The sequence below is a fragment of the Musca autumnalis genome, unplaced genomic scaffold (genome assembly GCF_047663935.1).
Source record: "Musca autumnalis isolate F117 unplaced genomic scaffold, ASM4766393v1 scaffold_1, whole genome shotgun sequence".
Lineage (NCBI taxonomy): Eukaryota > Metazoa > Arthropoda > Insecta > Diptera > Muscidae > Musca > Musca autumnalis.
Window position 1 is genome coordinate 230,499,788 of NW_027411644.1, and position 13,829 is coordinate 230,513,616.

General features: G+C 35.3%; 1 protein-coding gene across 4 annotated transcripts; it reads left to right on the forward strand.

The window, feature by feature from the left end:
- The first annotated feature begins 846 nt into the window (after positions 1–846).
- Positions 847–13,538, forward strand: LOC141389193 (ribonucleoprotein RB97D-like). 4 transcript variants are annotated; one of them, XM_073960328.1, is made up of 5 exons: positions 847–994; positions 3,637–3,875; positions 5,236–5,483; positions 5,556–6,180; positions 12,195–12,546. In XM_073960328.1, the coding sequence occupies exons 1-4, from the start codon at positions 947–949 to the stop codon at positions 6,152–6,154; spliced, it is 1,134 nt and encodes a 377-aa protein (XP_073816429.1). In that variant the 5' UTR covers positions 847–946; the 3' UTR covers positions 6,155–6,180; positions 12,195–12,546. The 4 variants fall into 4 exon arrangements, with proteins under 4 accessions (XP_073816429.1, XP_073816430.1, XP_073816431.1 ...); XM_073960329.1 differs by lacking the exon at positions 12,195–12,546 and adding an exon at positions 13,359–13,538 and having other exon boundaries at positions 856–994; XM_073960330.1 differs by lacking the exon at positions 847–994 and adding an exon at positions 2,782–3,101.
- Positions 13,539–13,829: the final 291 nt, after the last annotated feature.

The following is a 13,829-nucleotide window of genomic DNA, read 5'->3' on the forward strand; positions in this document are numbered from 1 at the left end:
TTTAGAGCTTTTTTGCCGGGTTAACCTTCTTCGTGAGGATTTATTTGACATATAACCAATGGAATTGACATTTGAAACCCAGTGGGTTTGTTAAATCCGGCTATATATAAAAACAATTATGTTTTTTTCCCAAAAAAATCAAAATTACATGTCAAAATTTCAGTAAAATTACTCTAGTTTGGACCGGGACATACTAAGTCCCGGTCCACACTAGCGTGAATTTCATTGAAAAATTTCATGAAATTAGGTGTTCTTAAATCGAATTCCCCACTACAGCAATTTTATGATTTTACTCTACCATGGATGTCGATCTAGAGACGCATAATATCATGCAATTTTTACAATGAAATCACTCTAGTGTGGACCGGGACTAACGCAATTATATGAAATTGCTATAGTGCGGAACTCGATCTAAAAAGGCACACAACTAAGATCCGGCGCACACTAGAGTAATATCATTGAAATTTTAACAAACGGTCCGTTTAGTGACAAGTTGGGACAGGCGTTGTCCAAGAACAGTTAAATTATGTTTAACTTTAATGCGTCAGCCATATTGTTGTTTTTCAAAAAACTTGGCTTCACTTACACTTTTTTCATGTGGATGTTGTACCGCGGCGCTTAAAGCATCGTATGTGCCGAGGGCTTAAAGCGCTCGCAAGCAAGCAAGCGACGATTGATTCTGTTCTGGCCTTAAGAACGCATATAAAGTGGGAAAGTTTATAGCGCAAGTTTCACCGTGTGACATAAGACTAATGAAACCACTCTAGTTTGACTATGGACTTAATAGCATGGCATTACTATTTGGTGGAGCCAAGTTCAAACTTTGCGTTACGACGTTCACTAATTGTACGTCAAATTGTTTATAGTATAACAATTAAATTTAACAAATCGGCGCGTATAGCAAAATTAATTTATAATTAAAAAGGTTCCGATTTGTAAGTAAACAATGATAAAGAAGGAAATTCTAGAAGACGACAACGAGGACAAATCTCAGGTATGTAATATATCATTTGTACTGTTTATTTGGCGGGTCTTTGGCGTACGTGTTGTGTATACCTGAAAACAAAGGATAATGGAAGTCACATGATAAAAATAAAAGGCATCTAAACCTATAGTGTGTGCCTTACTTAACTTTTTTAGTACAAGTTCTTTAAAATGTTGAAAAATAAATCTAATAATAATGATAAATTTAATAAACTTCAAATGAAAACATAGGAGAGAGCAGAGGTGAAGGATCTTTTGCCTTTCCTTTCTTACCCAATAATCCTCATATGAATTGTTTCTAAATCCGATTTCGTTTTAATTCAATAGTTGGTAGCAGGTAGCACACAGTTTTATATCTAACTTTTGTTTCAAATTATCTGTAGATGGGGTTATTTCAGAGTCCATAACCAGATAAGGACAATACTAACTAATACGCAAAAATGATATTCCTTATATTCTGAAGAGTTGGTAAGGAATTGTCTGCTAAAATACTTGGGACCCTGTTCTAGGCTTCGCTGATGTACTATTGTAGGTATATAGTTTCAGTAATTACGGATACTGTTGAGTTTTTGTTGTAACCTCTACAGGTAGTAAAAGAAAAGAGAAAAGTAAGGGAAGAAAATTTGGAATTAAAAAGTAGGCATCTAAGCATTCACATCTAGCCCCATAAAGAGGGCCGCTAAGACTGTATGCAGGACACGCGAGGAGGTGTCGTGTGATGTGCGGTGATTGGCCACGTTTTGGTCATGTGTCTGTTAACTTAGGATTCAGGATAACTATTGAGGTACCTAGAGATACCAGACCTGAGTTGGGATAGTCTCGTTCTGGTATCACTAGGTAGGGTCCTTTCATCCTCACACACAATACTACTTAAAACATTTGAGAATGAATATTCGAGTCTATTGTATAGGAAATCTAAAATTATTACAGGAGATTATAATAAAAATTGATACGATCAATAGATCAAGTTCATAATCAATCCCACGGCAGCGGGTTCTTTGTATCGGATTGACACGGAACCAATAGCATTTCGACCAGCAGCGGCTGCCAACCCAGCATCAAACCTGTGTTACTACAATAACATAAATCATAATGCCTTTATTTAGTTTTGGTTGTCTTTCCTGATGATGTTTTAATTTCAGATCAGGTTATTATATGCCTGATAATTTCAAAACATGATTTGGTCCATCTTAGGATTAGGTAGATATAATTGTCCTATTATAGATTATTATACATCGCTAAGGGATTTTGCGTTTATAGCTTATCAAACGAATAGTACAGACTAGAACTGGAATATTTATTTTATAGTCAGGATATTACTGTAACAAAACCATGAAAAAACTCATTGGATTGCAATAGACTCCTAGTTCTAGAGACCAAACTAAAGAACAACAGAACAACTACAGATGTGATTGTTACATACATACTGTCCTATTGTGCCAGTCTGTTCAATATATGGTATCTCGTATAAGCTAGAAATATTGTTTTCAAATTAAAAGTCAGTAGTGGAATTCTTTAACTCATTTTTTGAGTTACCGACAAATGTCCATAAAATTAAAATGCTTATAACTTCGGTAATTCTGTATGATAAAAACAAAAAAAAAAAATCTCTAAGTCCAACCGATAGCAGCAGTGTTTTTACCTTTTTTTTTGATACTTTTCATTCTTAATTTTGAGTTTTAATTTTTCCGATTTTTGTCGGTAACTCAAACAAAGGCAAACAAAGACATGGCTATACCGTGCCTGATTGGAATTTGATACATTGAAAACACTGCAATTTAATGTTCTCGCTTCGTGGAGAAGCAAAGAAATAAGCAACAAATTTAGATTCTATTCAGGCCTTGAATTCTTATACCACGAAAACAACATTAATTGTCATCAGTTAATAAAAAATCAACTCTTAAACCCTACCGTTAAATACAACACTGCAGTCAACATTTCTTTCTTTTACCCTCCAAGCACTATCATAATTAGTTGGTTAGAGGTTTATTATACGGCTCTATATTCGTGAATAATTTTTTAATTACCGCGTATATAATAAATTTTTTAATATTTTCAAAAAAAAAAAAACTTTCAAAATCTGAGATATGTCTCAAGAAAATCAAGAAACTAATGAGGTATTTATAAAAGAAAAAACTTTCGATACGAAAAAAAGTAAAACAGCAAATCAATGATGACGAAAGCATGTTAAGCACTTTGCTTTGTTTGTTTGAGAATAGTAAAATAGATGTACGACATACAGATGATTTTGTGTACACGTTTTCGTCATACAGATACAATTTTTACACACATACAAATGTGTATGCGGTTTCTTTTCTAATAAAACAGGTGTCATAGGTTTCGGGGAATTTTAGAATGAATGTAAAATGATGTGACTATTTGTTAATTAGATATTTGAAAAAAAAATATATTTTTTTATATATGTATGTAGAAATCACTCTGTTTAACTAACATTTTTTAAGAATTTACAATTTTTTCAAAAGAGAAATTTTGGAATCAGACCAATTCGTCATACTTTCGAATTACAACAACACAAATATGTTAAGTATTTTTTGTTGTTGCACACTAATTATTTTCTATCTATTGTTTAATTAAGAGAATATTAACTAATTACATACATATGTATGTATGTATTTTTTTATATTTTAATAGGCAAAACCTGCTGTCGAAAACAATGACCATCTACGTAAGATGTTTTTGGGTGGTTTGACTCCAAACACCAATGAACATATGGTTCGGAACTTTTTCTATCAATTTGGTGAAATTGAGGATATTGTTATTATGCGTGATACAGCAACTAAACGTTCCAGAGGTTTTGGTTTTATTACCTTCAAATCATCGGAAAGTGTGGATAAGGCTCAAGCGGCTCGGCCTCATGTTGTTGATGGAAGGTGAGTGGGAAATAAATTGCAATCATTCTAAGTGTGCGTTATATTGTTGAAGGACTAAGGGCCATTATTACATGTGTTCTTTTACTATCTGATGGATTTGAAAATGCAAAAAAAACTAATTTGGCGGCATTAAAAATATAACTTTCACATTGAAAGTTAATGAAAAGAAGCTCCTCCTTGAAATTCCATCACCACTTTTAACTTTAAGGTAACCGGAACGCTATAAATCTGTTCGGTAAATCCAAACTATAACAAAAGAAGACTTATAATAATGGGGGTATGTCTGGTTTGAAGATGGTGTTCTTGTAAAACTCCCAATAAGTTCATAAAGAATCAATTGTATTTGTTCATAAACTGCATTTAAGTAAACTTTTGAACTTTAGTGAGGGAGGTACCCGAAGGTGCTGTCCAATATAGACTATCTTCGAACTTGATGTACGTTTGAGAGAAATATTACGATAAAAATTTCAAAACTTATCTCGAACAGCTCTTAAACTGCACTTAATTTTAATTTTGAACTTTAGTGAGAAGGTACCCCGTTGTCTGATATATATGTAGAGTTTCTTGAAACTTGACATTTGTAAGAAATTTTAAGATGTGCAAAATATTGGTCAAATCGTATACTCAATTCATAAGTGATCGTGGTTATCAGTTGTTGTAGCAACGCAAGTATCCCAGCAAAATGTTCGATGCCAAAGATGCCATTCAATCATGGGTGCAAGTGATCTGTCTTGTCAACTTTTTAGCATCTTCATCGATGAATTTTATATGAGCGTGGACCCCAAAAGATGCTATTCATTTTGGATGCAAAGCATGTCATTTCCACCAATGGCATGTCATTTTCACCAACAACGTTGGTTGTGATTTCGAGTCTTCGACAACATCAAGCCTATTGTAAACAATCTTATATACATATGTAGAAAAATGTGTATAAATAAAAACACAAAATTCATCTCTATTGGATCGATGGAATGGGTTCAAATGCTGATGAAAAGATCGGATCTTTCACGACTTCCTTTGCATTGGTTCAAATGCTAATGAAAAGATCGGATCTTTCACGACTTTGTTTGAACCAATGCAAAAGATGCCATGAAATCACGTCATCGCATGGAACCCCTTCCTTCAAATTTTAATGGGTATGTTCGTTTGTATATCTTTTTCGGTTATCTGGTTCCTTCCTCTTTGTCCAGATTCAAAAATGCTACAACATTTCTTTCTTTTATCCTAATCCACATGCAGGGCATTTGTTAGGTATCGTGCTAGCAATGTCCTTATCACTTTATAGCATTATTTTTTCTTACAACTCACTATTTGATTTTATTCAAATCGATATTCACAATATATACCTTCCTCTCCCCAGAACAATCGATACAAAACGCGCACTTCCACGATCAGCTGAAGCTGCCAAAAATGAGGCTAATGGTTCGGTGAGAAAGGTTTTTGTTGGTGGCCTTAAAGACTATCACGATGAAGAAGCACTGCGTGAATATTTCCAACAGTTTGGCAAAGTCGTGTCAATTAATATTCTAGTGGATAAAAATACTGGACGTAAACGTGGTTTTGCCTTTGTAGAATTCGATGATTATGATGCTGTAGACAAAGTTGTGCGTAAGTATTTAAATATACTGTGAATGTAGGTAGCCAAGTCATGTTAACACAAGTTCTTTTATTAAATTTTAGTTCGAAAAACCCATACAATTAAATATATGCTTGTAGATGTTAAGAAATCAAACTATAAACAGGTACAAGCTAGACGATTGGCACTACAACAGCAACAACAAAATGGTAATCCAGCAACTCCTGCTCCAGCAGTTGGGGCATATCCTCCACAAGCAGCCTATTCCCAAGCTTCCTACGGTTATCCACCACCACAAGCTTATGCCGGTTGGGGTTATCCACCTGCAGCACCACCAGCAACGAATACAGCATATGCCGCCCCACAACCGCCAGCAGCATATGGTGGATATGCAGCACCGCCAGTGCAAAATGTTGCACCTCAACAATCGTGGAATGGTTATGCGGCGACGACACCTACAACTTGGAATCAAGGAAGTTATGCAGCACCAGCTGCACCAAATACCTGGAACGGGTCACCAGCGCCAGCACCAATTAATTATAATACTCCTCCAGCTGCGAATGGTTGGAATGCTGCAACACCTGCTGCTACCGTACCACCACCAGCAACCCAACAATTTGGAAACTATCAACAATCATATAATGGCGGGCCACAGAAAAACAGCAGTTTACAAGGAAATCGTATGAATCCATACAGTGTTTAATGTGATGTATTGAATGCAATATGTCGGTAAGTATTGCACATTTCTTGCTTTTATTCATCTTTATAAATGTGGTTCGTTCGTTTGTTGTGTTTTAAATTTTTTTAAATAATTTTGTTTAAATTTTTCTAACTTTGCAATTAAAAATCCAATTGCTATAAATGTCACCTCAAGTGAATCAAGCTTTTAATAATAGGTTTGTCTTCGTACTTACTAAATGTTGCTGAAACACTTTTTTCAGAAACTTTTCCATTGAACAACTGTCAATTTTAGAAACATTAGTAATAATTATTACAAATTATCGAATACGCAGACAGGCATATTATTGCATAGTATAGAATATTGCCGCAGTTACAAAATATACACAATTTTTAAAATATAACTAAAATTTTATTATAATACTTGATAAGGCAGATTGGTATGCACTTGATTATTTAAATGGTATTAAAACAATTTGGTGTTTGTATTAGAAATATTATTTACTGCCAACACTTTTCGCTGTTGCCATACGCCCACTTTGATGTCAATCTGATTTCAACTATCACAGCTCGTCTGATTCTATTGGATCTCTTGGTATCAAGTCGATAAGACGTAGAAATTTGTCATTTTCTCTTTGGGGATGTTGGTAGGAAAACACTGTTTAGTTTCTCTCGTTTGTAAAGGTTGTGGAAAACAACTTGTAGACATCTTTGTTACTTAAAATTTCCGCTGTATTTATTGATTTTGTTTTTATGGCAGAATAGGTTTGATGGTGCGTTCGTACCGTTTGGTTTCCGCGGTAAAAATCGCTACAGCCACATACGCACCATAGGTCTGTAAGGACTTTTACCTTAAAACAGTTGACATTCCTGCTTAAACAGTGGTTTTTGTACGTCAAAAATCACCACAAGTAGCGAGAAAACCACCAATTTGGCACCCCTGGTCTGAATCAATAAAACTCTCTTAAAGTTTTTTATAGAGAAATAATTCCTTCCTCACGGTAGGTGCTCATGTGTTTACAAGCTTACCTTCGACCCTATACAACGTGGGGGACCAATGACCCGCCAATACTGTGTTATTTTGACCCCGCACCGCTGCATTTTACTTCTGTAACTGTGTAAAGTAAGGGATGGGAGTGAAAATTCCCTATTTACATCATAAGGAACTATCCAAATGAGACTGGGTATTGTAAGGGATGGCTATTCACCAGGCTGTGACATATATGGCTCTAGTTCAGCTTGAATTACTTCCGCCAAGATTTTCATGAACTGCAAAGCACAATGGCTCCGCTTCGGTAAGAGAAGTGTCAAATACGCTGAAACAATGTCTTCTGTCTTTTACACCGTGATGAATCTGATTTATGATTGTTTTTATAACTACTGGTCCGTAGGAAATTATTGACAAATAGATTGCAGATTTTTGTGTGATTGCTGTAACAAAGGGTGTACTAGGTATGTTGTTGTTGCAGCACTAGTTGTACTAGGTATGTTTTTCTGCAGGTTTGAGTATTCTTCCATTGCGATGAACTAAAATTTGCATATTGGCGTCGCATAGCTACCGCAGATAGGGCTATTGTTTTATAAAAGATCAGGAAGGTATCTTTGTCACCACACCAAATGTTGCCGGCCAACGACTTGACCTTGATCCTACTTCTGATCTGGTTATATCCTCCGCCATAATATGGAGGGTATAATTAAATTTGTCATTCCGTTTGTAACACTTTGATCAGGGTAAAATTCTAAGTCGATATAACCATGTCCGTCCGTCTGTTGAAATCAAGATACAGCTCGCAATTTTTAAGATAGAGCTTTGAGAAGGTTTTAGCCTCATTATAACACCGAAATGGCTAAAATTTGGTATTTAGTCTTCTCTGGGGGAATAAAACTTTCCCTTAGAGTTTTGTCGGTATAGGTCCACGCCTTAATATAGCCCCCATAGAACGGTACATCCCGATTTTTGGTATTTTGAAGGTTGTGGCTTCAATATTCCACCGAAATGGCTAAAATTTGGTATTTAGACTTCGATGAGAGAATAAAACTTTCCCCCCGGAATTTTGTCGGTATAGGCCCAAGCCTTCATATAGGTCCCATAGAACGGTACCTCCCGATTTTCGGTATTTTGAAGGTTGTGACCTCAATATTCCACCAAAATGGCTAAAGTTTACTACTTAGTCTTCACTGAGGGTATGAAATATTCCCCCGTAATTGTATCGGTATAGGTCCACGCCTTCATATAGCCCCCATAGAACGGTACCTCCCGATTTTCGGTATTTTGAAGGTTGTGGCCTCAATACTACGCCGAAATGGCTGTAATTTGGTGTTTAGTAATCATTTGGTGTATAAAACTCCCCATATGAAATTTGTCGGTATAGGTCCACGCCTTTTGTATAGCCCCCCTTAGAACGGTAGCTCCAGATTTTCGTTGTGACGTCAATATCCCACCGAAATGACTAGATTTTGTTATTTAGTCTTCCAGGGGGTTATAAAGTATTCCCGAAAAGAATTATTAGTATATGTCTACGTCTTCCCTTATCCTCCATAGAAGCATACCTTTTAATTTTGGTATTTTTTAGGTTTTAGCCACATTATCTTACCGAAATATCGGAAATTTGTAATTTGTATGAATTTGTCGGTATAGATCGACGAAATTTGCTGAAATTTTGTAATTAGTCTTCTTCATAAACGAAAGGAAACTAATTGTTCCTTTTTACTTCAATATAACTCGTGGTGGAGGGTATAACAAGTTGGAACTTAACACCGTTCTTACTTGTCTCAAATACCAATGTTACACCCAATATGTTAGAACACCATAGAACAATATGTTCAGAGAGAGTCTCATATTTCAATGTTCCTCAGATGGAAGAACTTCGTTAAGTCAGCTATGTAGATATTTAACCTAGCACCACATATACATACATATGTCATCGACGATAGGACCCGACGCCAAGATCGTACAATCAATCATCCGCATACACTGCGAACTTCTATGCCGACTGGAGGGTGTAAAATTTCAGAAAACTGGAGGTAGTGCCACTGGAGGCCGTGCAATTGTTGGCAACATTGCCGGAGTGATGTCTTAACACACGTCGTTCATGGTCGGTGGGGTGTACACATTGATATAGGAAGTCTCCTTGTCCCTTCTGGGATGTTTGTGAAACAATTATTATTATTGTTTTTAGAGGTTAAGCAGTACCGTAGGTCACACTTCGCCTTGTTTTTGTTTTATTATTATTGTTTTTAGAGGTTAAGCAGTACCGGAGGTCACACTTCGCCTTGTGGAACTCCCTGTTTCACTCTGCGGATCTTACCCCCTGTTTTTATACCCTCAGCATTTATGCTAACGAGGGTATATACACTTTCATACGAGCAAAATGTGCCTCATCGAAATAATGGTATTAGACCCCAAGTATGTTTGGACGAAATGTGTTTCAGACAATTTGGAGTTGATTTAGCCATGTCCGTCCGTCTGTCTGTCTGTCTTGCTGGCTGGTGCGCACGATAACTCTCGAATGGATCAACCGATTCGGTCCAAAATTTGGCTTTCGTAATATTTTGCCCAAACTTAGTTTAATTTCGAAGATGGGTTATATCGGTCCACTCTTTCCGGTACCTCCCCCACAAAAGTTCGAAAATGTTCGGAAAATTTGTGCGCACGATAACTCTTGAAGGGAGTAACCAATTTGGCCCATACTTTGTACATCGTGAAATTTCTACCAGACTTAAATGAGGTTCTAATATGGACTCAATCGGTTCACTCCTTCGGATACCTCCCACACAAAATTTCGGAAAAGTTCAGTTTAGGACCTGTTTTTGTTGTAGCAACTTGTATTCACTGTCCGCCATACGACGGAACAAGTTTCATCAGGAGCAAGTCCATACTTCCTGAGCAAATAGAGCCTGAAAGGTGCAAAAAATCCCTATTACACCGTGTGTAGTGGTTGGAGCGCAAGATAAATCTCGAACGGATCTGCCAATTCGGCCCAAAATTTGGCCTTCGTAATATTTTGTCCAAACATAGCTTAAGTTCCAAGATAAACCATATCGGTAAACTCCTTCAGGTACCTCCCTCACAAAAGTTCAAAAATGTTCGGAAAAATTGTGCGCACGATAATTCTTGAAGGGAGTGACCGATGTAATCCATACTCTGCACATCCTATTATACCTACCAGACATAGATCAGGTTCAAATATGGACTATATTTGTCTACTCCTTCTGGTACCTCCCACACAAAATTTCGGATAAGTTTACTTTAAGGCCTGCTCTCGAATCTCTTTGATTTTTGTTGAAGCGATTTGCATTCGCTACCTCCATTACGACGGTAAAAGTTATTCCAGGGGCAAGTCCATATTTTTTGGGAAAACAGCTCGAAAGGTGTAAAAAAAACCCTATGCCACGATAACTCTCGAACTGTTCAGCCGATTTGGTCCAACATTTGGTCTTCGTCATATTTTATCCAAACTTAGTTTCATGGGGCAATACCGGACCACAACTTCCGGTACTTCTTTGGTTCTCCTAATATTTTGTAAAAATTTTGTTTAACTTCTAAAATGGCCCATATCGGTCCTCCCTAAAGGGTACCTCCTCCTCAAAAGTTCAACATTTGTGTCTAAGTGCAGTTAATTCCTAATCCACATTTTTGTCGGCAAGTTCAAATGTTCAAAAAGGGCCACAAAATTCTGAAGAGACCCTAAATACATTGGCTGATCTCTATCGGCAAAGCCGACTGACACTTTTTTACTTGTTGTAAAAATTTTTTTTCGTATACTTTGGGCATCCATAGCTCAGCCCCTCAGCCCAAAGACCTAAAATAAAAAATAACGATATTAAATTCATTCTTCAGGAAATATATTACGTTATTATAGGATATGGTTCTTTTTAAAATAGTATGTTATTTTAGTTTGGGCTATTGAATTCCAAAATAAGTTTTCAATTTAACTCAGATCTGAGTTTTGAAAGGGTTTCCAGAACACATTCTCTTCTTGTAACATCTTCTGAGTAAATAAATTTTTGAAGAGTATCTACAGTACAGTAATTGAAATTCTGATTCTGTAGTATCCTTAATTCCTTCGTTTGAAACTTCCATTATAAACATTGTCTTCGATGGCAAATAATTCATCAATAACTTCCACGTGTTGGATGAAATGAGACAAAATATTGAGAGAATTGTTCCTTTTTCGTATTGTTCGACGTTATAACCGATAGCAAAATTCAAATATTTCACAAAAAACCGACGTTACGGAATATAAAGGGCAGAAATTCGGGACTTTGGGATTTCGTCGTTATAAACGATATGACGTTATAAACGACGACGTAATAAGCGATTTCGACTGTAGTATATATATAGTATATATATAGTTAATAATTCCTCATTAAAAAATCAGCGTTCCACATTTGCGCTAAGGCGAGTAAATCTATCTACAAAATTTGACAATTCGTGTGAGAACAATAATTTTTCTGATATGCAACATCAGCGTTGCATCGTACGTTGATGTTTCTCATTAGGGGGATGAGTGGAACCTCTAGAATCTTTGCTACTGGAAACAAGAGAGAGATCGGCCTGTACGATTCACCTCTGCTGGCATCCTTGCTTGGCTTCAGTACCGGAAACTGCGGGAATTGCTGTATCGGAAGACAGCCAATTTTCTAGGTGCCTAACGATAAAGTGAGGATACTTATCAAGTACTCAACTCCATGTTTATCCAACTGTTTAAGCATTACCATTGAGTTTCCTTGCTGCTGGTTTGTAATATTTATTGTTGTACAGAATGAGTCACTTGATTTCTGGTTGTCTAGCCGCGATGCCTTGTGTATATCAAGGTGCATAAATCTAACATATTTTTGGACAGGGTGATGTACTGTTTGCTGAATAAAACTTTCTTCGTAATTTTCTCCAATTTTCTTATTACAAATATACTAGCATTATGTATTTATAGAAAAAATGTGTATGATGCTAAAAATTAGTATAAATGACATAAACACATAACATTACGAACTAGAAAACATATACAATTATAACCATTTTCTTATATATTTACTATTTACATATTTTTCTCTATTTTATATAGGTAGTACTATCTCAGATATATGTAGTATGTATTTTCCCTATATATACAACTTAATTAAGAGTATGTAATGAAGTTATAAGAAAGCAGAATGCATGTGCCCATAAACCCTCAAGGAGTCACCACTTTGAGAGCAACAGTTGGCGTAGAATATTTTCAACAATATTATTGCATCAGGACAACGTGTATTACATATGTAAACCTACATATGTACGGAAATACAGCAGCAAATAAAAGCCAACAACAACTATTTTTTAAATGGACATGAAAAGCAGTTCTTTTGTACAGTTTCTTGTAACCAATAAGAGTATTTAAAATATATAAACTTTAATATAAAATTAAAAAAAAACACTAATTTATGACTATTTTATTTTTATTTAATTTTGTTGTACATGTTGTGTTTGGACCTCAGCCGCCTTATGCTCCATATAGACGTAAAAGGAATAAATGTATGTCATTATAATGGACGTATATTTGAAATTATTTAAACGGGATAGAAATGTAATATTATTTGGGGTAATATTTAAATCCCTATGTTAGGTTAAGCGAAACATATGTACATATGTGTATAATGCTAGTGGTATATAGTGAAATTTTATGTACCTATGTAAAAAAAATATATCACTGCGGCGATTCAATATCTTATTAATAGATATAAACTTCCCTATCGTTTTTTAAAGAATATCTTAAGGCTCGTAAAGCTATTCATGTAATTGTTGATATGTTATTTTTTTATATCTAAACTAAGTATTTTACTAAAATGTTGCTGCATTAGTTAATTATAATTATATAAATTTCTAGGATAGAAATTTATAGTTTCAATTAGCTTTGACCGCCGGTAAAACCGCAGGTGGAACCTAAAATTCGTATTTTACGTAAACAATGAATGATTTTTTTTGTGTGCAAAAAAAAACTTAGGGATTTCATAACGCAATTATGAAACCACATTACCAAGCGCCTATACCTAATTATTAAGTTGCACCAATTAACGATAGCTTTACTTTATTTTTCCTGTTGTTGTTTCAATTAACCAATTGTCCACAAACTTTTTACGTATATGTACGTTTGTTTTTGCTTTCCTTTTTTAAGTTAACTCTCTTAATATGTAGCTTTGATTCCGTAAATATCTTTTGAAGATTTACATAGATATTTCAATATTTTTTCAAGCTCAAAACAAACATACCATGGAGTGCTTTCCCGTATTTCTAAAATACATTATACATATCTGTGATAATGGCAAGCAAACGCCGTAAGTATCCTAATAATATTTATTTTCTTTGTAGTTTTACAGCAGAATTTCTTAAAGTCTTTTTTAAATAAAAGAAATATCAGAAATACAAAAGAAAATTTGTTTAATTTAATGGGATATGGTTATGGAAAGTATGGTTGGTAGATTTAAGAAAAATTTTAGATTTGGAAATTTGGACACATGGAACTTTATTCTTGGTTCACTTTATATTATCGGTGTAAAGATTAAATCAAGTAAAAAATGATCAATCGACTTAATCCACAGCTATATACCCTCAGTCCGTGTAAATTGAGACTATCATATATAGACAGATCGAATACCGGCTACTCATCGAAGCCTTCCCCACAAAAATTATATATTTAGGAGGTTTTCAGAATTACGTGGCCTTT